Source organism: Hyperolius riggenbachi, chromosome 3 (genome assembly GCF_040937935.1).
Source record: "Hyperolius riggenbachi isolate aHypRig1 chromosome 3, aHypRig1.pri, whole genome shotgun sequence".
Taxonomy (NCBI): Eukaryota; Metazoa; Chordata; class Amphibia; order Anura; family Hyperoliidae; genus Hyperolius; species Hyperolius riggenbachi.
In genome coordinates this window covers 394,526,932-394,547,754 of record NC_090648.1, presented here as the reverse complement: position 1 = coordinate 394,547,754, position 20,823 = coordinate 394,526,932, and the positions used below count along the sequence as shown (strand labels likewise).

The 20,823-nt window shown below is 47.6% G+C and overlaps 1 protein-coding gene across 4 annotated transcripts in view; it reads left to right on the top strand.

The window, feature by feature from the left end:
- The window catches only part of LOC137561607 (A-type potassium channel modulatory protein KCNIP1), a 1,185,649-nt gene that overhangs the window by 142,097 nt on the left and 1,022,729 nt on the right, over positions 1–20,823 (top strand). For 3 of the 4 annotated variants that reach the window (XM_068272920.1, XM_068272921.1, XM_068272922.1), the window contains one exon: positions 14,006–14,130. In XM_068272920.1, the coding sequence (XP_068129021.1) occupies positions 14,006–14,130 (125 nt within the window). Of the gene's footprint in view, positions 1–7,676; positions 7,713–14,005; positions 14,131–20,823 lie in introns of those variants that run through there. The other variant, XM_068272924.1, reaches the window with a different exon arrangement.

Sequence of the window (20,823 nt, the reverse complement as noted above, 5' to 3'; positions counted from 1 at the left end):
CGACATACAGTATGAGTGCCCTAGGATCCAGATCAGGAACGGAGCGTGTAGACCAGCTGTAAAACAAACAAAAAAGGGGCAGCAAAACTAACGACAACCTACCCTACAACCACAGTCACGAACAAACTCAACTTCCTTTCTACACCACTAGGTTCGGCCTGACATATAGCAAAAACCTAGATGACTCCTATCTCCCTATTCACTTAATCTGCTCATTACCCAAGCCCTCCCTAGATGCCTCCGTAGCCACCCCTATCTTAAATGAATGAGAGGCATATTCCGTTGGAATGTATCCCAAGCGTGCCAAAGCTTTTCTAAAGACCGCTGTGAATTGAAACTTTGAAAGCGAAGTATTATTATTATTATTTAGTATTTATATAGCGCCAACATATTACGCAGCGCTGTACAGTGTATATATATATATATATATATATCTTGTCACTAACTGTCCCTCAAAGGAGCTCACAATCTAATCCCTACCATTGCCATATGTCTATATTATGTAGTGTAAGTACTGTAGTCTAGGGCCAATTTTTAGGGGCAGCCAATTAACTTATCCGTATGTTTTTGGAATGTGGGAGGAAACCGGAGTGCCCGGAGGAAACCCACGCAGACACGGAGAGAACATACAAACTCTTTGCAGATAGTGCCCTGGCTGGGATTCGAACCAGGGACCCAGCGCTGCAAGGCGAGAGAGCTAACCACTACGCCACCGTGCTGCCCCGCACCAGCCGCATGACATAAAAATGCCCCCTCGACTCCTTCCCGCACTTCCATGAAATTCTCCACCGTACGCACCGGGCATGCCGTAAAATCAGCCAAGGGAAACAATGATATCAATCTTCCCTCTCCCTGCCGATCCGTTTTTGATCTGCGCAGGAAAACCTCCAACTCCTCCGAGGTGCGGTGCACCTCGCTGCGTGTCAACCCCCCATCATGCTTCCTATTCCTGCTAACTAATTCACTGATTCTGAACGCCCCGAAAGAAGCCAATGCAAATGCGGCACTAAATAAACGCACCTCGTACTGGGAGGTACAAAGTCCTTCCAGCGTACCAATCACCGCAACTAACAACTGGAAAGTGACTGGGCGTCTAGTGTCCTGCGCAACCCTGACTTGCAATCTAAAACCCCTCATGGCCATACGCACACCCAGAAATCCTTCGTAATGTCTGTACTACCCTGCAGCTTAAAACAAAAAGCCAATGCTGCTAAACATTTCGCAAGCGCTGCTGCTGATATGCCTGAAGCACCTTTTGAAGCCATAAAATTAAATAAAAGATACAACCGCTCCTCGTCAGAATTGCAGCCTCCAGCCTGTCTGGACAATTCGTTCCATTGTCCCCATACAGCCACGTATGCTGCCCACGTAGAAGCTGACAACGCTCTGGATATACAGTCTTCTATACACTGAGGGGTATGTCCCATAACGCCCGGGGGCAGGGAGCCCCTTGCTGATCTGCTTCTGGCACGCTGCTCCAAAATCTCTGCCACTGGAATCCAGAGAGAGCGTCAGCCACCTCGTTCTCAACCCCAGGCAAATGCACAGCGAAAACAAACATGTTGAACTTTAAGCAGCTGAGAGCTAATCGCCGTAACACCCGTATCACCGGTGGGGATGAAGCCGATAATTGATTCACTGCCGTTACCACCCCGAGATTGTCGCAGTTAAAGCAAATACGTTTATTCTGCAATAAGGGTCCCCACAACTCCACTGCCACCAAAATCGGGAACAGCTGCAATAATAGCAAATTTTTGGTGAAACCTAACTGTTCCCAATTGTCCGGCCATCGTTCCGCGCACCACTTACCTGCGAAGTAGGCTTCAAAACCACAGGACCCCGCTGCATCTGTGAACAGCTCCAAATCGTGGTTACCTACGCAATCTTCCATCCACATTGAACGACCATTGTAACCAGCCAAGAAAAAGAGCCACATGCGCAAGTCCTCCTTGTGCTCCGCCACCAACCGAATCCGGTGGTGTGGTAGCTGTGCTCCAGGTGTATGAGCCGAAAGGAATTTGGCTCTTTTTTTGGAACTAACCCTAATGGTGACACGACTAAATCCTCAACCGGAGGTTGCAAAAAGGGGCCCGCCATGCGACCCAGACTTACCTCCTTGTCCAACTTTGCCGATACCACCTCTGGGAAACTTGTAACGGATTTTAGATTACGATGTGGAGGATGGGAACCACTTACCCCAAAACTGGGAATGACAAAACCTTCAGAAAAACCTCAGCGAAGAAAATCAGCTATGGCGACGTCCGGATACTTACTTAGTAACTGCTCCATCCTTTCCACCCTCACCGGACTCCTCCCTTTTTCCAGCAGCATCTGATGAGTGACCCTTCCCATGGCGGTAGCACCTGGAGACTGTATGGCTCCCACCGCAGGAGGAGCACTCATGTTTGAATCTGCATGAGCTTCCAAACTTACATGCTCCTTCATTGTATTTCCAGCACACTCCTGGTCGTCTGCTGGCGACTGCCCCGATGTTCCTGAACCGCCGCCCCCCCCCCTTGAAAGGACTGGCTAGTCCTGGTTCTCGGGATCATCAGACTCATCCATAGGTTGATGTCTTTATGATTCCATTTTATTGCGGGGTGAAATGCTTTTGACTGCCTAAAATGTTCATCATAACGCAACCATGCGTTTCCCCCGTACATCCTGTGAGCCTCGCCAATTGTGTCTAGATAACAAAACAGTGCCGAGCAACACTCCGGCTGTTTCTCACCCAGGACGCTAGCAAATATCGCAAATGCTTGTCTCCAATTCTCGAAATTCCTCGGAATCTATCTATATCTCCTCCTCTCTTCCTCCTCCTTCTTGTTCTCATCTGTCTTAACGCGGTTTAGATTAAATTTACTCAAGCGAAGGAGGGAAAATATTTCCACATACTCACCCCTCCAAATCTTCTCGCGAGTCTCCTGCTTTAGATGCGAACCCAGTGGTCCGCCCACGCACAGATATGACTCCCCCTTTGCCGTATCCGCTAGCCGGACTAACTCCGTCTCCTTCTCACTGGCTCCGGCCTGTACCGACGCAGCTCCTGTTGTCACAGTAGCTGCTGCCGACTGCACATTCGCGGCGCTTACCTGAGGTTCTACCGCAGTAACTGCTTGCGCCATTCCCCCAGCACCAGTCCAAGCTTGGGCAGACGACCCCGCTGATGCTGCATTTTGTGTAGATGGATGCAGCGCATCTCTAATAGTCTGCATAAATGCTGACATCAGAGCCACTATATTTGGATCAGTAACCGGCGTGGGCTGGGAAGCCCCCGGTAGAGCTGGCCCCCCTTGTGTTTTGCCCACACCCTCAACCCCAGTACCCTGAGCCGCCCTGCATCCCGAACAACCACCACTGCAAGATAGTACATTGGACGCACGAACACAGGCTGCACCGGATGGCGATCCCGATCAGCCGGAACCTCTGGTCTCGCTGCCGTGCCTTGATCTCTCTCTCCTTCGGATCCCCCTGAAGCCGACTCCACAGTTGAAACGGATCGCCTGGCATCCCTGCGGCTGACATGGGCTCGACTCCCCTGGCTGTGACTCGTTCCAGGCTTTTCGTCATCAGCCGGCCTGCCGTGACGCTGGCCGTGTGTCCCCACCTCGTCATCCCGTCTTCGTTGGCCTGGAGGTGATATAGAGGGTTGCCTGCCTTTTCTGGCAGCCGTTCCCCCACGACCCTGACCAGAACCTGTGCTTGCCCTTCCCAGGTGCCGATTTTCCCTTTGCCGCTAAACTTGCACGCTTGGCCGGCTGCTGGGTCTTCTGCTGTCTCTTCCCTGCAGCAGCCGAGGGGTTAACCCCTGGGTGGCCTGCCTCCTGAGCCGTCTGGGACCTCGTGCTGGCCGTGTGGCTCACAGCTGGGGCTGTTGCGTGCTGCTGTCCTGGGCCATCTGCAGCTGGGGACTCCCCACTGGCGTCCTGTGCAGCGCTGGTGCCTGCAGCCGCCGACTTCCCTGCTCCCCGCTTGCCGCTCACCCCCTTGCCGCTCCGACCTTTTCCTTTTTTGCTGGGGGGCACGGGTGGAGTCTGCGGCGGACTTCCGCTTCTTCTGCGCCGGCGGGGGGATGTGGCTGGGCTCAGCCGATCCGGAGGCCTAGACACGCGGGCGCTGCTGCAACCTGCGGGATCGCCGGCTCCGCCTCCCGCCATCCGTGCCATCTGGTCCGCGATCCACTGCGGGCCCTGTGCAGCTGCTTCACTCCGCACAAACTGCAGGAGTCTCTGTACGTCCTCCATCTCTTCGGGTAAGACAGGGGAAGCCTCTCACTTCTTTCAACAGCTTCTCCCTAATGGCTGCTTCTCCTTCCTTTCAGCCCCGGGCCAAGCTCATCCCTTCCTGTTCCCTGCCCCGGACACTCACTCCAGCTCCTCCCTTCTGACAGAGGCCCGGGAAAACCCTGCTCTGCCCCAAATTAACCCCTAAATCCCCGTCCCTATGGCTAGCCCTATCATGGGTGGCCCTCCTCAGCTACGCTCCTCCAGGCCTTGCTGTTTGCTGTCTGTCTTCTGTCATTGCATTGTAGGAAATAACAGCTTTTTCCAACTGCCAAGCAAGGAATATCTCCCTGTGTGCATATACTGTACTTCGGACTGTGGTTGGAGACGGGTGAGCAGGACGCATCGGTATGCATGTTGCCGGGGTTTAGCGACCGTGGCCTAGCGCCCGTTTTTTAACGGGCGGGCCTTTTTACTAGTCTACTATAATTGATTGGCAACACACAGCTACCTGTTGTACCTACTTTGGTTCTTTTCCTCCTCCTACTTTTACCTTGTCATTTTGCATGCTAGAACTTTTTTGTCACTTTTATTGTTTTCACGTACAAGCAAACAGGTCTATTTTTTAACTGAGATATTAAAGAATGCGTATCTACTTCAAACATCTAGTGGTCTGTTCCTAAGTACAACCTATATATATGTTTCTTGTTTATTAATTTCAGTGCCAGATAAACAGCTCAGGAGCCTATAGGCACAGGCATTCTGGCACCCTAAACCCCGTCCCTAAACACAGGCCACACCCCCAATCCCGGACTATTTTTTCTTATGTCACATAAAGCAACCAACCTGTATTTGGAATTTAGTTGGTGCCCAACCTAATACTACCCTACTCCCAACCCTAACTTCTGCAGCCTCATGTTAAACTTCAACACTCATTGCTGAGGAGGATTCAAATCTGTTTACTCACCTAGGGCTTCTTCCAGCCCCTAGCAGCCATTTAAGTGTTATGCCGCAGCCCCAGCCCTCCTCGTTGTCCCACTAGTCACCCATAATGATCGCAACCCACTGGCAGGGTTGGCTCTTCTACGCCTGTGCGGGCACTCGCACCCATGAGTCCATGTCATCTGGCGCATACTGCGCCTGCACACAACTACTACACAGGCACAGTGCGTGCCAAATGATGCGGACACGTGGGCACAAGTGCCTGCAAAGGCACAGAAGAGCCGGCCCTGCTGGTGGGAAACGATCATTACAGGTGGCCAGTGGGACAACTAGGGGGGCCAGGGCTGAGGTGAGCGACTGAAATGGCTGCTAAGGACTGGAAGAAGCCCCAAGTGAGTAAACAGATATTAACCCTCCTGGCCTCGGAAGTCCTTTAAGCTACAGCCTGACAGAATCACAGAACAAACTCACATTGATTAAGTAAGTGCCTGGTTGTCCCTTGCAACAGTTCTCAGCCTGCTTCTTACCTAATATAAAGAAGTGTGCTGTCCTGACATTTCCTATCCCCCTGGGTACTTCCTTCTGCTGACATCTCTCCTTTATCTGCAAAGTTCTGTCTTAGACCTCCTTCTCCACACAGTGCATTCCTTTGCTCCATGAAGCGAGCTCTAGCATCACTAGCAGTTGACAAAGAGTTCAGAATAGCTATTGACAGCAGGGATGACCAAATCTGTGTGGTCTGACATTCTAAATTGTACGCAGAACCAGCCGGAACTCTCTTCTCACTGGCTCACTCACTGTGCAGGAGGGGGGCAGGGCCTTTAATCTCAGCCTAATCAAAGCAGTATATACACAGTAAGAAACAGGAGGGAGGTCCCACAGCTTAACTCAGCACAATAAAACCTTGCTGCAGGAAAGGGAGAGATGCGATCTGCATCATCATGCTGGGAGAAGGATGAGTGATGCAGCGTTCCGCCCCTAACAGAGGTGCTTTGGCTCTGCAGTAGTGTCCTCTGCACTGTTTGACCCTGCACCCTGCAGGGAAATTTGGGAGGGATGCCACCTGTGACCCATAAGGCGCCTGTAGGCTCGTGCCTACAGTGCCTTATGGTTAATCCGGCCCTGATTAATTGTATGTTGTTCGTGAACCTTTCATATAGTCACTAAGGCAGCTTTTGAAGTTTATCCATCTTCCTCTCCATCCCTGTGGTAAGAAGATGCACAGAGGCGCCAAAAGGATAAACTATAATAAAATGTTTAAAATATTCTGGTGACGGTGGTGGACCGACCACACAGAAAAAGACTCGATGCTGTCGTTTGAGACAAAGACAATTTATTCACATACTCCACGAACAATATCGCAACGCTTTTCACGGGCACAATCCCGCTTCATCAGGCATTAAACAAAGGGAGTATCACACAACTGCAGGTCCAATATACGCTTGGCACCTCCTGAGCAAGCCCTACCGCCTACTGAGCAAGCCCTATTGGCTGCAGCTCTGGTGCTTTGAGTACACCAGTAGAAAGTGCCTTGTCTTTTTTAAATGAGCATTTAAGAAGGCAAAAAATATATTCTAATATCTTTATATCTAAAAGTTGCAAGTGGAGGCTCTGTTGTGTGCACGAGTGGCAGATTTTTTAAAGAATCAGGGGATTACTGGTAAAATTTAAATACAGGCCTGTCCAGGTCAGACAATACAAAAAGAAAAAAATCAGCAGCACTGCACAAAATTATGGCTCTTTATTGAGCCATAATTATAAGAGCACCACCTGTACAGACCAACAGGTACACATAAAAGTGGCTAGGGCAAAAACCTGTCATCGAATACACTAGCAAAGGCAGCAATACAAAATGTAAGCCTAGTCCCCAACCCCAAGAGGCAAAAGGGTAAGTACATAAAAATTCAGGGAGGCATGTGTTCACACATAGTCAATAAAGTAAACTCTGAGTGGCCACCCAATAAACATAACAAAGACCATAACTATAAACATAAAAGTAACATATATGGCTCAAGGATTAACACATCCCTAAGAACTACACATAAACGTGTCCTCACCATATACACTGATCTAGCAAAGCTACTGACAAATGCTACACAGATCTACCACTAAACTTAGATCTGTGTAGCCTGTGTTAGAAGCTTTAATAAATCAAAGGAAAAAAACGAGATTTACTCACCTGGGGCTTCTCTCAGCCCCCTGCAGCCGATCAGTGCCCTCGCAGCCCCGCTCAGATGCTCCTGCACCCGCCGGCGAACACTTCCGGTTTGGCCGTCACCGGCCGACAGGCATGGGAACGCGAGTGATTCTTCGCGTTCCCAGCCTGTATATCGCCCCCTATGCTGCTATTGCGGCCAGGAGGTATATATTCAACTGTGTCTTATATACAGTATTTATAGTTCATGCAGCCTCTGTGACACTTCTGTTGGCGTCAGTGCTGATGCGTGGTTTTGACATGTACGTTTGTTTACATACTTGCAGGTGGTTGGTTGGTGAGAGTGATGCGCTGCACACACGTCTGTTTGCCTATTGGTGTGACACTGTGCGGTGGGTGTTCTTCTCATTCATATCTCAGCCTTTACGTCTGCTATCAGTGCTAGCTTAGGCTTCCTTGGATACCAGAGGGGTGGGTACTATTGTATGGCCCTACCTCACAACATCTAGTTTCCCATCAGGTCCAGCGCTTTACCAAGCCTAGTGCCCTGCCCATAGGAGGTGTGTTTTCTGTTTTCTTTGTTGCAGGTCCTTTTCACACTCTCTGTATTCCGAATAGTCTTTCTTTTCTGACATGTATTTTAATTGGTGTATCATCAGTCTTAAAAGAGAGCTTGCAGATTGACAAAGGAGGGATACTCCAAAACAGCGGGGCTGTAGCTGACATCAAGCCCACTCTCACATGTGATTGTAATTACATGTCACTTTCTAAATAAAGAGCCATAATTATGTGCAGTACTGATGATTTTTTCTTTACTTCTTCCCTATATACAGAACATACCTATTTTTTGTCTTATGTATAGTCCCTTACCATTGGAAATGTTATTTAGGCTTACTTATTTAGGATTTGTTCATCCAATGTAGATGGCCATGCATTTGCTCTCTATTCTTGTCCATTGCAACGCTGATCCCATTCACTGACAATGAATGGGTCAGTGCTGCATTTTGACAAAAATGCAGGCAGCAGTACATTATCACAATGCACTGCAGTACATAGTGCTGCCCATAATTATTCATACCCCTGGCAAATTTTGACTTAAAGTTACTTTTATTCAACCAGCAAGTAGTTTTTTGATGGGAAATAACATAGGTGTCTCCCAAAAGATAACGATGTACAAAAGGCATTATTGTGTGGGAGAAAACAAATTTCTCAGTTTTTATTTAAATTTGAGCAAAAGTGTCCAGTCCAAAATTATTTATACCCTTCACAAACTGTCAAAATCTGTGGGAAAATCCAAAGTTCTATACTATTCCAAATAGTCCAAGCTGTTCTAAAGCATCCTAATTACTCTGATTAATTGGGAACAGCTGTTTTAATCAATTAAACAGGTGTAAAACAGCTCTCTGCAGCTGGTTTGTGGATAGTCATGGATAAGACAAAGGAGTGAGGGCCTGTGGCTGCGCATTGTGGCTGCTCACAAGTCTGGAAAGGGCCACAAGGCTATTTCTAAATGTTTTCCAGTTCCAATGGCTACTGTGCAAAGCTTTATTAAAACATACTGTTCTGCACTGTGCAAAATCTCAGTGGACGTGGTCGGAAGCCAAAAGTGACACCTGTGCTGGCCAGGAGAATAGTGAGAGAGGTGATAAAGAATCCAAGGATCACCACCAAGGACATCCTGGTGAATCTGGGCTCTGCTCGTGGCACTGTCTCAAGGCAGACAAGCCAACAGACACTGCACACTGCTGGGTTCCACTGATGCAGAACAAGGAGGACACCACTTCTCCAGATAAGGCACACAAAAGCTTGCTTGGCCCTTGCAAATGCTCATTTGAACAAAGAAGAAGACTTATGGTCTTCTGTGAAACAAAAATTGAATTGTTTGGTCACAATTATGTTTCCTTCATTTTGTGTAAAAAAGGAGAAACCTTCAACCCAAAGAACACCATCCCCACTGTAAAGCATGGTGGTAGCAACCTAATGCTTTGGGGTTGTTTTTTTTCAAGTCTACGGTAACAGCTCCACCAACCTGCAAGTGATGATCACTGCAGCTCAGTGGTCAGGCATGATCTTGACTCCATCCCTGCAGGGAACCAAGATAGTGAGCCAGGAGCGGGCATCTGTCTGTGAGTGGGTGCCCTTGGTTTACCTGCTGGACAGGACGATGTGTGATCTGATGGAAGAGGGGGAGGCAGCCCTGAGCCAGCTGGATCAGGAGCCGGAAGCACAGTCCACCTCACAGGAGGAGGACGACGACTGTCAGGTAGTGGAGGAGGAGTTGGAGGTCCCTAACCTGAATGTTGAGGGGGAGCAGCAGAGCACCGCTGCCACTGTGCGGAGGTGGCAGTTTCAGGAGGACACTGCGCAGGAAGATGAGGACAGGCATGAACTCTTGGGGAATGAAGCCGCAGGTGTGTCACAGTCTGCCAATGCCAGCCTCTTCCCCATGGCTGTGCACATGTTGCCCTGCCTTTGCAAGGACCCCCAGGTGATCCAGATGCATGAAAGGGAGGAAATCTGGATCACCTTGATCCTGGATCCGCATCTGAAGGGGAAGCTGGGAGAGTTCATGTTGCCATCCACCACCGAGCGCCGCACAAGGGAGTTGCAGGGGGCCCTTGTGAGCAGACTGCAGGAAGCATTCCCCCAGCCTTCCACCCCCACTGTTGCTTTTCTGCCAACTCCGCAACAGGTGCCTGTGGCCACCAGCAGCAGCAGCAGCATCCAGCACCCCGGAGACCTGCTGAGCTTAACAAAGAGCCTGTATGCAGTGCAGCTGCCCAGAGCAGAGGTGCCGGCCACAGCATCCTCCTCCAACCAGCACCAGCAGCGACTAACCAGCATGGTGTCTGACTACACAGAGTAATTCAGCGGGCTTGACACCGAAAGGCCCATGGACCCCATGGAGAACTGGGTCAAGAGACTGTCGATCTGGAGGGAGCTTGCCCAGTACACCCTGGAAGTCCTGTCCTGCCCCCCTTCCAGTGTCCTCTCTGAGAGACGCTTCAGTGCGGCCGGTGGCATGGTCACCGAGAAGCGATCTCACCTGTCTAACAACTCTGTGGACAAACTTCCTCAAAATTAACTAGGCTTGGGTGGAAGGTGAATTCCTGGCCCCTGCTGCCGGTGACAGGGGGTCATGAAGTGGCTGCCTGGGAATTTTAATTATGCCTGCCTTTCCAACGCAAGTTACAACCTACTCCTAATTGGCCTGGTTCATTTAATTTTTTGCTGTGGTGACACCTGTCCTATCCCATGGCCTCATATACAGTGGTGTGAAAAACTATTGGCCCCCTTCCTGATTTCTTATTCTTTTGCATGTTTGTCACACTTAAATGTTTCTGCTCATCAAAAACCGTTAACTATTAGTCAAAGATAACATAATTGAACACAAAATGCAGTTTTAAATGATGGTTTTTATTATTTAGTGAGGAAAAAAAACTCAAAACCTACATGGCCCTGTGTGAAAAAGTGATTGCCCCCCCCTTGTTAAAAAATAACTTAACTGTGGTTTATCACACCTGAGTTCAATTTCTGTAGTCACCCCCAGGCCTGATTACTGCTACACCTGTTTCAATCAAGAAATTACTTAAATAGGAGATATCTGACACAGAGAAGTAGACCAAAAGCACCTCAAAAGCTAGACATCAAGGCAGGATCCAAAGAAATTCAGGAACAAATGAGAACAAAAGTACTGTAATTGAGATCCATCAGTCTGGTAAAGGTTATAAAGCCATTTCTAAAGCGTTGGGACTCCAGCAAACCACAGTGAGAGCCATTATCCACAAATGGCAAAAACATGGAACAGTGATGAACCTTCCCAGGAGTGGCTGGCCGACCAAAATTACCCCAAGAGCGCAGAGAAAACTCATCCGAGAGGCCACAAAAGACCCCAGGACAACATCTAACGAACTGCAGGCCTCACTTGCCTCAATTAAGGTCAGTGTTCACAACTCCACCATAAGAAAGAGACTGGGCAAAAACGGCCTGCATGGCAGATATCCAAGGTGCAAACCACTTTTAAGCAAAAAGAACATTAAGGCTCGTTTCAATTTTGCTAAAAAAACATCTCAATGATTGCCAAGACTTGTGGGAAAATACCTTGTGGACCGCCGAAAAAAAGTTGAACTTTTTAGAAGGTGCGTGTCCTGTTAAATCTGTCGTAGAAGTAACACAGCATTTCAGCAAAAGAGCATCATACCAACAGTAAAATATGGTGGTGGTAGTGTGATGGTCTGGGGTTGTTTTGCTGCTTCAGGACCTGGAAGGCTTGCTGTGATAAATGGAACCATGAATTGTACTGTCTACCAAAAAATCCTGAAGGAGAATGTCCGGCCATCTGTTCGTCAACTCAAACTGAAGCGATCTTGGGTGCTGCAGCAGGACAATGACCCAAAAGACACCAGCAAATCCACCTCTGAATGGCTGAAGAAAAAAAAAATGAAGACTTTGGAGTGGCCTAGTAAAAGCCCTGACCTGAATCCTATTGAGATGTTGTGGCATGACCTTAAAAAGGCGGTTCATGCTAGAAAACCCTCAAATAAAGCTGAATTACAACAATTCTGCAAAGATGAGTGGGCCAAAATTCCTCCAGAGCGCTGTAAAAGACTTGTTGCAAGTTATCGCAAATGCTTGATTGCAGTTATTGCTGCTAAGGGTGGCCCAACCAGTTATTAGGTTCAGGGGCAATTTCTTTTTCACACAGGGCCTTGTAGGTTTTGAGTTATTTTTCTCACTAAATAATAAAAACCATCATTTAAAACTGCATTTTGTGTTCAATTATGTTATCTTTAACTAATGGTTAACGGTTTTTGATGAGCAGAAACATTTGGGTGTGACAAACATGCAAAAGAATAAGAAATCAGGAAGGGGGCAAATAGTTTTTCACACCACTGTACTTCTACTGCTGACACACGCTGCTCCTCCTGCTGCGGCATTTTCCCTTCTGCAGTCTGTGTCCCCAGGGTCCACTGATGCATATAATTTTTGGGCAGTATTATCATGCTGTGGTACCACCAGTAAGGTGCCACAGTATTTTCTTGTGCTGCTGAACTGACTGCTTAGTCCTCCTCCTGCTTCCGCTGAATTTCACTACTAAAGTCTGTGTCCCACTCCCCACCGCCAGGGTCCATGGATGCATATAATGTTTGGGCAGCATTATCATACTGTGGTAGCACCAGTGAGGTGCCATAGTTGTGCTGCCACACTGACTGCATAGTCCTCCGCCTGCTTCCACTGAATTTTACTACTAAAGTCTGTGTCCCCACCAGCAGGGTCCACGGATGCATATAATTTTTGGCCAGCATTATCATGCTGTGATACCACCAGTGAGGTGCCATGGTCATTCTGTGCTGCTGCACTGACTGCTTAGTCCTCCTCCTGCTTCCACAGAATTTCACTATTAAAGTCTGTGTTCCCACCGGCAGGGTCCATGGATAACTCTGCTGCCATGTCATTGCTATCACTGCAAGAAAAAAAAATGTAAAAAAACCTCTCTGGGTGTTTTTGTGGCTTCATCCCCTCATCCTCCTCCAGTGGTACCACCACCGCCAGGTGCCATTGGGACTCATCATCACCTGCCTGCATAGTTGCAGTTTGCTAGGGACTCTGTGATTGCTTAAAGTGTATTTCCATGTTTAAAAAGATTTTTTACTAATATTAATAGCCACATTTAAAGTGGTAATTTCTTTAACACCAATTTTTTCAAAAACTAAAAGTTTTTTTTTGAATTTTTTAAGTTGTAGCCCCTTCTCACCCTTACAATCCATGCAATTTTGGGGATTGTAGCATGTATGGGGGCTTTGCTATTAACGTTAAGGTCTAATTTATTATTTTGGATTTTAGACGCAATCACTGTGAAAATCCGAGTCAAATTCGGAGGTCCGTTTCAAATCCAGATAACATTCACAGTTTATCCGGAGTTTTATACTGCCGTGGCCGGATTTACTTGAATCGGTGGTATCCGAGCACCACTGTTAATTACATCTCCTCTAAGGTGTCTTTTCTCCATACTAAATAAGCCCAGTTTATGTAACCTTTCCTGGTAAGTGAAATCTTCCATCCCGCTAATCAATTTTGTTGCTCGTCTCTGCACCTGCCCCAAAACGTCAGTATCTTCCCTGTAATGCAGTGCCCAGAACTGAATTTCATATTCCAGATGTGGTTAAACAGGGGCAATATTATGCTAACATCCCAAGTTTTTATTTCCAGTAAACAGTAAAGATGGAAACCAGCAGAAATATTTTTTTTTATTATTTTTTTATATCACTTGTCTCTTACATCTGACAGTAATTACTAAGTATAACAGGATAGGCAAGCTAAATAAATAATTTCTTATTGAGTGATGTATTTTATTTATTTATTTTTTTAGTTAATATGGAGTTATCTCACTTCTATTAGGCTGAATTTTTCCTTTTCAAAACAGAAAGTATTTGCAATTATTCCAGTTGGAGTGAGCATTTGTTTTATTTGTTTTTAATAAGGCGCTAGGTCTTGTTCACTTACGGTATTTCTTGTATAGTGCACCAAAGTCATACTGTCCAGTTTTATGTTGAGATGCTGCTATAAGGCAAATATGTTCTGCATTAGTTGACTAAACATGTATTATTGAAAAGATACATTTATGCATTTATCTGTACATTTTTATTACTAAAATGCTGTTTTTTGGGATTTTTGTTTTTTGCAGACAAAATAGATGATGAGCTGGAAATGACAACCATTTGCTATCGGCCAGAAGGACTGGAGCAGCTTGAGGCACAAACCAACTTTTCAAAAAGAGAACTGCAGGTTTTATATAGAGGATTCAAAAATGTAAGTTCTCAGTTAGCACAAAGCATTTAAGAAACAGTTCTGCCGGAAAGTCAGAGTATTGTACCATGTTAGCCATAAGTCCAGGGTCATAACAAGAAATCACTGGGCCCCGCTGCAAAACTTTGGATAGGGCCCCCTCCTACCAGGTTAGGGTCTGGGTGCTGTACAGAAGAGCCTGCTGCCCAATGAATAGGGACTGTCTACAAATCGTAATCTGCAAAACTTTGTATGATTCCTTATCAGTGGCTGAGCAGATGCAGTAATTAGAACAATTGTGCAGAGAGCAGAAAGTTTTTTTCTCTGAGCTCTTAGTTGTCTGTCCCTCAGGACGGGCCGCTGTGGCTTCTGGGCCCCCCTGCGGCTGCATCCCTGCATCCCTTGCAGGGTCTATTGTTACGCCCCTGCATAAGAAAAAGTAAAAGCAGCTTCTTGCCAGAAAGTCAGTGAATATCTTTTCTATAGACACTCAAGACAGAAATATGTACAACCGTTTTCAAAACTAAAGTAATTAAAGTAAATCTAAGACATTACAATAGTTACTGCCCTCTGCCATCTGTTAGCTCTTGCATGTCGGTCCAGTCCCCTCTGTTGCACCGCTGTAGAGTCTGCAATCCAGTTGCACCCCATGATGGCACTCCTGTGGCCAGAGCATTCCGTGCAAGCTCAGTTACAGCCTTCAGAAGGTGCTATCAGCCAGGACCACTTATGTGCAGTAGTCCCCGACTGGCTCAGTTGGTCAGTTTGGGACTTTACCAAGGTGAACAGCAGTGGAAGGGGACCAGGAGAATGGTGAGGGAGCTAATAGACTACAGAAAGTTGGAGGAAGCCCAATGTAAGTATAAATCCTTTTAGTTTTTTTATCACATGTACACTTTAAGTGTGAGGTAAACCTTACAATGCAGCCTTTTTAAGAAACTTGATGACATTGTCCACTCCCCCTCATACCTCAGCTTATCAGATGAAAAGGAGCTTAGACATGTTAAAAAATCTCCAGCTGGTGAGGGAAGACAACAGAGAATTATACTGTGCTAGCCAGGTACCTTTACCCACCATGTCCTGATGCAAAGATTAGGTAGCCATGATTAGAATCTGAATCAGCTTTATTTGCCAAGTACAACAGATATTGCACCCACAATTATTTGTGGTACACACAACATTGGTAATAGTGCAATTGACAGACTATAATAACAAGCATTGAGATACACATGAAGACATTATCGTTTAGGATCATTAAAGAAATGGATTGAAGAGAGGCGAGTAAGTAGAGGCTAGGGGATTTAGCTTGGTAGGAGGATTGAGTTTCATAGAAGGACAACTTGGGGGAAGTAGGTGTTCCTGTGGCTTTAGGTTTTGGTGGGGATGGTTCTGTAGTGGCAGCCAGTCATGCTCAAATGTACCCAAATTTGATTTGAATACATTCGAATTCGGGTCCGGGTCAAATTCGGATTCGGCCGTGATCACGACCATAGAATTCGATTCGAATTTGAGCCGTGATTGGTAATTGAATTTGGGTATGTAACGATTGGTGTCAGCACACAGAGAGAATCTAATTATTGGTGATCTGCAGTATCACCAAGAATGCAGATATATACCTGATTATTGATGATCTGCAGTATCACCGATAATCAGATATATTGCTAACCTCTGGACATCTAAGGATAAGTGAGTGTTTGGTGTAACAGTAATACTTTGAGTAATGTACCTGCTGAGCAGGTGGTATACAATATAGAGACACAGCTCTGGGAGAACAGGAACCTTCCAGCAGCCTGAGGCTCTCCGGGGGGAGGAGTCAGGCTGGAGACAGGAAGGACCTAGGAGTGAATGGCACCTAAGATGGATGTCACTATCTGATCTAAAGACTATCTCTTTTAAGGGGAGAGATAGCTCTCGAGGTCGGGCACGCCAGGTTGGCAACACACTGACAGATAAAGTACAAAGACAGAAGGCTGATTTGGTATCCAAGTTAAGCAGGGTTTGGCAACGGAATATCAGATATACGAGGTACCGAATCAGAAGATAGAGGAGTAGTCAGAAAAGCTATGTCATAACATATATCAAACAATGCCTATTCTGGGTGCGAGGTCCTTGGTCTCAGCACCCCGGAACTAGTCTGAAGAATACACAGAAGATAACACAGTTCCCTAAGCTGGGTGTGAGGTCCTTGGTCTCTACACCCTGGAACTAGTCTGAAGTATAACACAGATGATAATACAGTTCCCTAAGCTGAGTGTGAGGTCCTTGGTCTCTACACCCTGGAACTAGCTTAAGCATAAACAGAATACAATTCAAATAATCTGACTAAGTGTGTATTCCCAGGTCCACCTGGTTCAAACACACTGAGGATCTGACTAGGTCTGAGTGCTTCCACGTAATGATCGCAACGGCAGACAACTTGCAAGTGACCAGCAGGAACTATATATGGAGTAGTGCTCTCCAGCACCACCCCTAATTGCTCAACCAATAGTATCCCGCTCAGGAGTCAGCTGATCGGCGTGGTCAGCTGACTCTTCCTGCTTAGTATAAGAATTCTGCCTCTCAGCGCGCGCGCGTGTATTCCTAAGTCTATGTGCACTAACAGACTCAGCCACACCAAACACACGCTTCTGCGTGCAAACTGCCGCACTGAACGCGGAATCAGCCGCCTGCTCAGTAGCACATGTGGCGAGGAGTGGACTCCGGACATCTCTTGCCCGGCTTCCCAGGATGTAAGTTATGAAACTCCTTTTTTAACTCCTCTGCATGCATGCGACATTCTGGCACCCAAGTTCTTTCCTCAATGCCATACCCTTTCCAATGCACCAAATACTGCACGGAGTTCTGCACAAGTCGGGAGTCAAGAATCTTCTCAATCTCATACTCAGGTTGGTCATCAATCAAAACAGGGGGGGGGGGGAAGCGGAATCCACGTGCACTGCCGGCTTGAGCAAGGACACATGGAAAGATCTCACACCCCGCATGCTGGCGGGGAGATCAATGGCGTAAGTGACATCATTGATTTTCCTTATCACAGGAAACGGACCCACAAATCTGGGACCTAACTTGGGAGACAGTTGCTTCAGAGCCAAATGTCGTGTGGACACCCAGACCAAGTCACCTGGAAGAAACTCCCACTCAATGGAACGTCTTTTATCAGCCTGTTTCTTCTGACTCTGAAAAGCCCTCCTCAAGTTTTTTTCTACCATTCCCCACGTCTGCTTCAAGGACCCCTGCCAATCCTCCAGGGCTGGAAACGGGGTGGCAGCCACTGGCAATGGGGTGAACTTAGGTGACCTTCCAGTCACCACCTGGAATGGAGAAAAGCCTGAGGAGGAGCTCCTCAAGTTGTTGTGTGCAAATTCTGCAAATGGCAGGAATTTAACCCAGTCAGTTTGAACATCTGCCACATAACATCTCAAAAACTGTTCCAGAGACTGATTGGTTCTCTCGGTCTGGCCATTGGTCTGTGGGTGGTAGCCTGATGAGAAAGATAGCTCAATGTCTAACTGCTGGCAGAATGCCCTCCAGAATTTAGAAACAAATTGGACTCCCCGATCTGACACTATATTTTCCGGAATGCCATGCAGCCGGAAAACATGTTGGACGAAGAGATCGGCCAACTTCTGGGCCGAAGGGAGTCCTTTCAGGGGGACAAAATGGGCCATCTTGCTAAAACGATCGACTACCACCCAAATGACCGTCATGCATTCAGACCTAGGGAGTTCGCCCACAAAATCCATGGACAGATGGATCCATGGTTCCTTCGGGACTGGCAGTGATTGTAATGTCCCAACAGGTACCTGACGGGAGGGTTTGCTTCTTGCACACACTGCACATTCTCTTACATACTCTTTGCAGTCAGTTGCCAGTGAAGGCCACCAGGCACATCTTGCTACAAGGTCCTGAGTTCTGGTGGCCCCAGGATGCCCAGCATTCTTGTGAGAATGAAACAACTGCAGTATTTGACCACCGAGCCTGTCGGGGGCTAAGTCTCTTAGCGCCCTCAATGTACTCCAAATTCTTGTGGTCAGTATAGACAGTAATGGTATGTTCTGCACCCGCCAATGTCGCCATTCCTCAAAGGCCAACTTAATGGCTAGAAGTTCCCTATTGCCTATATCGTAGTTTTTCTCAGCGGGTGAAAACCTACGTGAAAAATAGGCACAGGGGTGTAGCTTTCCCTGCAACCCAGAACGCTGAGACAGCATAGCCCCTACCCCTACCTCTGAGGCATCTACCTCCACGATAAAGGGGAAGGTGGTGTCAACGTGTCTCAAAATGGGTGCAGTACAGAACAATTTCTTTAACGTGGAGAAAGCAGCATGGGCCTCAGGGGACCAGTGGTGAGTATCTGCCCCTTTCTTTGTGAGACTGGTGAGAGGTGAGATCACCATAGAGTACCCCTTTATGAACTTTCTGTAGTAGTTAGCGAACCCCAGAAACCTCTGGAGAGCCTTCAATCCCACGGGTTGAGGCCAATCTAACACAGCTGAAACTTTCCCAGGGTCCATAGAGAGGCCGGAGGTTGAAATTATGTACCCTAGAAAGGCGACAGAGGTCACTTCAAATATGCATTTCAGCGTACAGCATGTTTTGTCTCAATTTTCGTAACACAAACTTAAAGGGAAGGTTCAGGGAGGGGATTCAAAAAATAAAAATAAATTTCCACTTACCTGGGGCTTCCTCCAGCCCGTGGCAGGCAGGAGGTGCCCTCGCCGCCGCTCCGCAGGCTCCCGGTGGTCTCCGGTGCCTGACCCGACCTGGCCAGGCCGGCTGCCAGGTCGGGCTCCTCTGCGCTCCATTTCCTGGGACTTCTGCGTCCCACGACGGCGCGATGACGTCATCGGACGTCCGCCGGGCTGTACTGCGCATGCGCAGTAGTTCTGCGCATGTGCAGTACAGCCCGGCGGACGTCCGATGACGTCATCGCGCCGTCGTGGGACGCAGAAGTCCCAGGAAATGGAGCGCAGAGGAGCCCGACCTGGCAGCCGGCCTGGCCAGGTGGTGTCGGGCACCGGAGACCACCGGGAGCCTGCGGAGCGGCGGCGAGGGCACCTCCTGCCTGCCACGGGCTGGAGGAAGCCCCAGGTAAGTGGAAATTTATTTTTATTTTTTGAATCCCCTCCCTGAACCTTCCCTTTAACATGATCTCTGTGCTCTGAGAGGTTGGACGAGAAAATTAGAATGTCATCTAAGTCTCTCTGAAGACCTCATTGATCAGTTCTTGAAAGACGGCCGGTGCATTATACAACCTGAAAGGCATCGCTAGGTACTCGTAATGCCCGTCGGGTGTGTTAAAGGCCGTCTTCCATTCATCACCGTCCCTGATTCGCACAAGGTTGTAAGCACCCCTCAGATCCAACTTTGAAAAAATCTTAGCATTGGTGACTTGAGTAAACAATTCGTCTATTAACGGCAATGGATAGCGATTTTTTACTGTGATTTTATTTAAGCCCCGATAGTCAATGCAAGGGCGTAGACCACCATCTTTCTTTTTCACAAAAAAGAACCCTGCCCCGACCGGGGATCGAGAAGGGCGAATAAAACCTTTAGCTAAGTTTTCTCGGATGTATTCCTGCATGGCCAATTTCTCTGGCCCAGATAAGTTATAGAGATGACCTCTAGGGGGCATACAACCAGACCTAAGATCAATGGGGCAATCAAAGGGACGGTGTGGAGGAAATTTATCTGACTTGGGACAGAATACGTCTGCAAATTCTGAATAGTGATCTGGCAATCCCTCCATGTGAATCTTGGTTTTACCAAAGGTTACTTTCGCAAGACAATGATGATAACAGTGGGTAGACCAGCTGGTTAGCTGACCCGTGGCCCAATTAATCTGAGGCAAGTGAATCTGTAACCATGGCATGCCAAGAATCATCGTGGAGGTTGCTATTCGTAACACAAAAAATGATAGACTTTCTTTATGCAAGACCCCTATTGTGACCCCCAAATCTGGTGTCTGGGAAAGAGGGTGATAACTCTGCAGAGGGGAATCATCCACCGTTGTGACCCGAATCTGTTGTTTCAAAGGGGAGAACGGGATCCCCAATTTCTTAGCAAATTCGTACTCCACAAAATTAGCTGCTGAGCCTGAATCAATGAAGGCCTCAGTAGTCTCTGTCTTATCTTGCCAAGATATAGTGCAAGGGAGAAGAAAACGTTTATCATCGAGAGGTAACGACTGCTCGCCTAGGGTATTACCTCCGACTACACCTAGGCGGCAGCGTTTCCCGACTTCTTGGGACAATTCTGTACCTTATGACCCCCCTCTGCACAGTAAAGACAGAGCTGCTCTGTTTCCCTGCGTCTCCGTTCCACCTGAGACAATTTCGACCGACCAATCTGCATTGGTTCCGGTGGGGGTGAATCAGGTGGAGATGGAGCAGAAGGAGATGCTGCGTAGGACAAGTACCTCACATTGTTCCTACCCCGGGTCTGTCTTTTATATCGTAAACGACGATCGATTCTGATGGCTGATGAACTGTCCTCATTGATGGATTTGGGTTCAGGATGACCCAACATTAGATCAGAAACTGCGTCTGACAACCCTGATAGGAAACAGTCAAGTAGAGCAAATGAGTCCCATCGAGCTGACACTGCCCACTTTCTAAAATCAGCAGCATAGTTTTCTACCGGACCTTTGCCTTGCCGCAATAACTTGAGTTTCCGTTCAGCGGTCGAGGCAATATTCGGGTCATCATAAATTATAGCCAT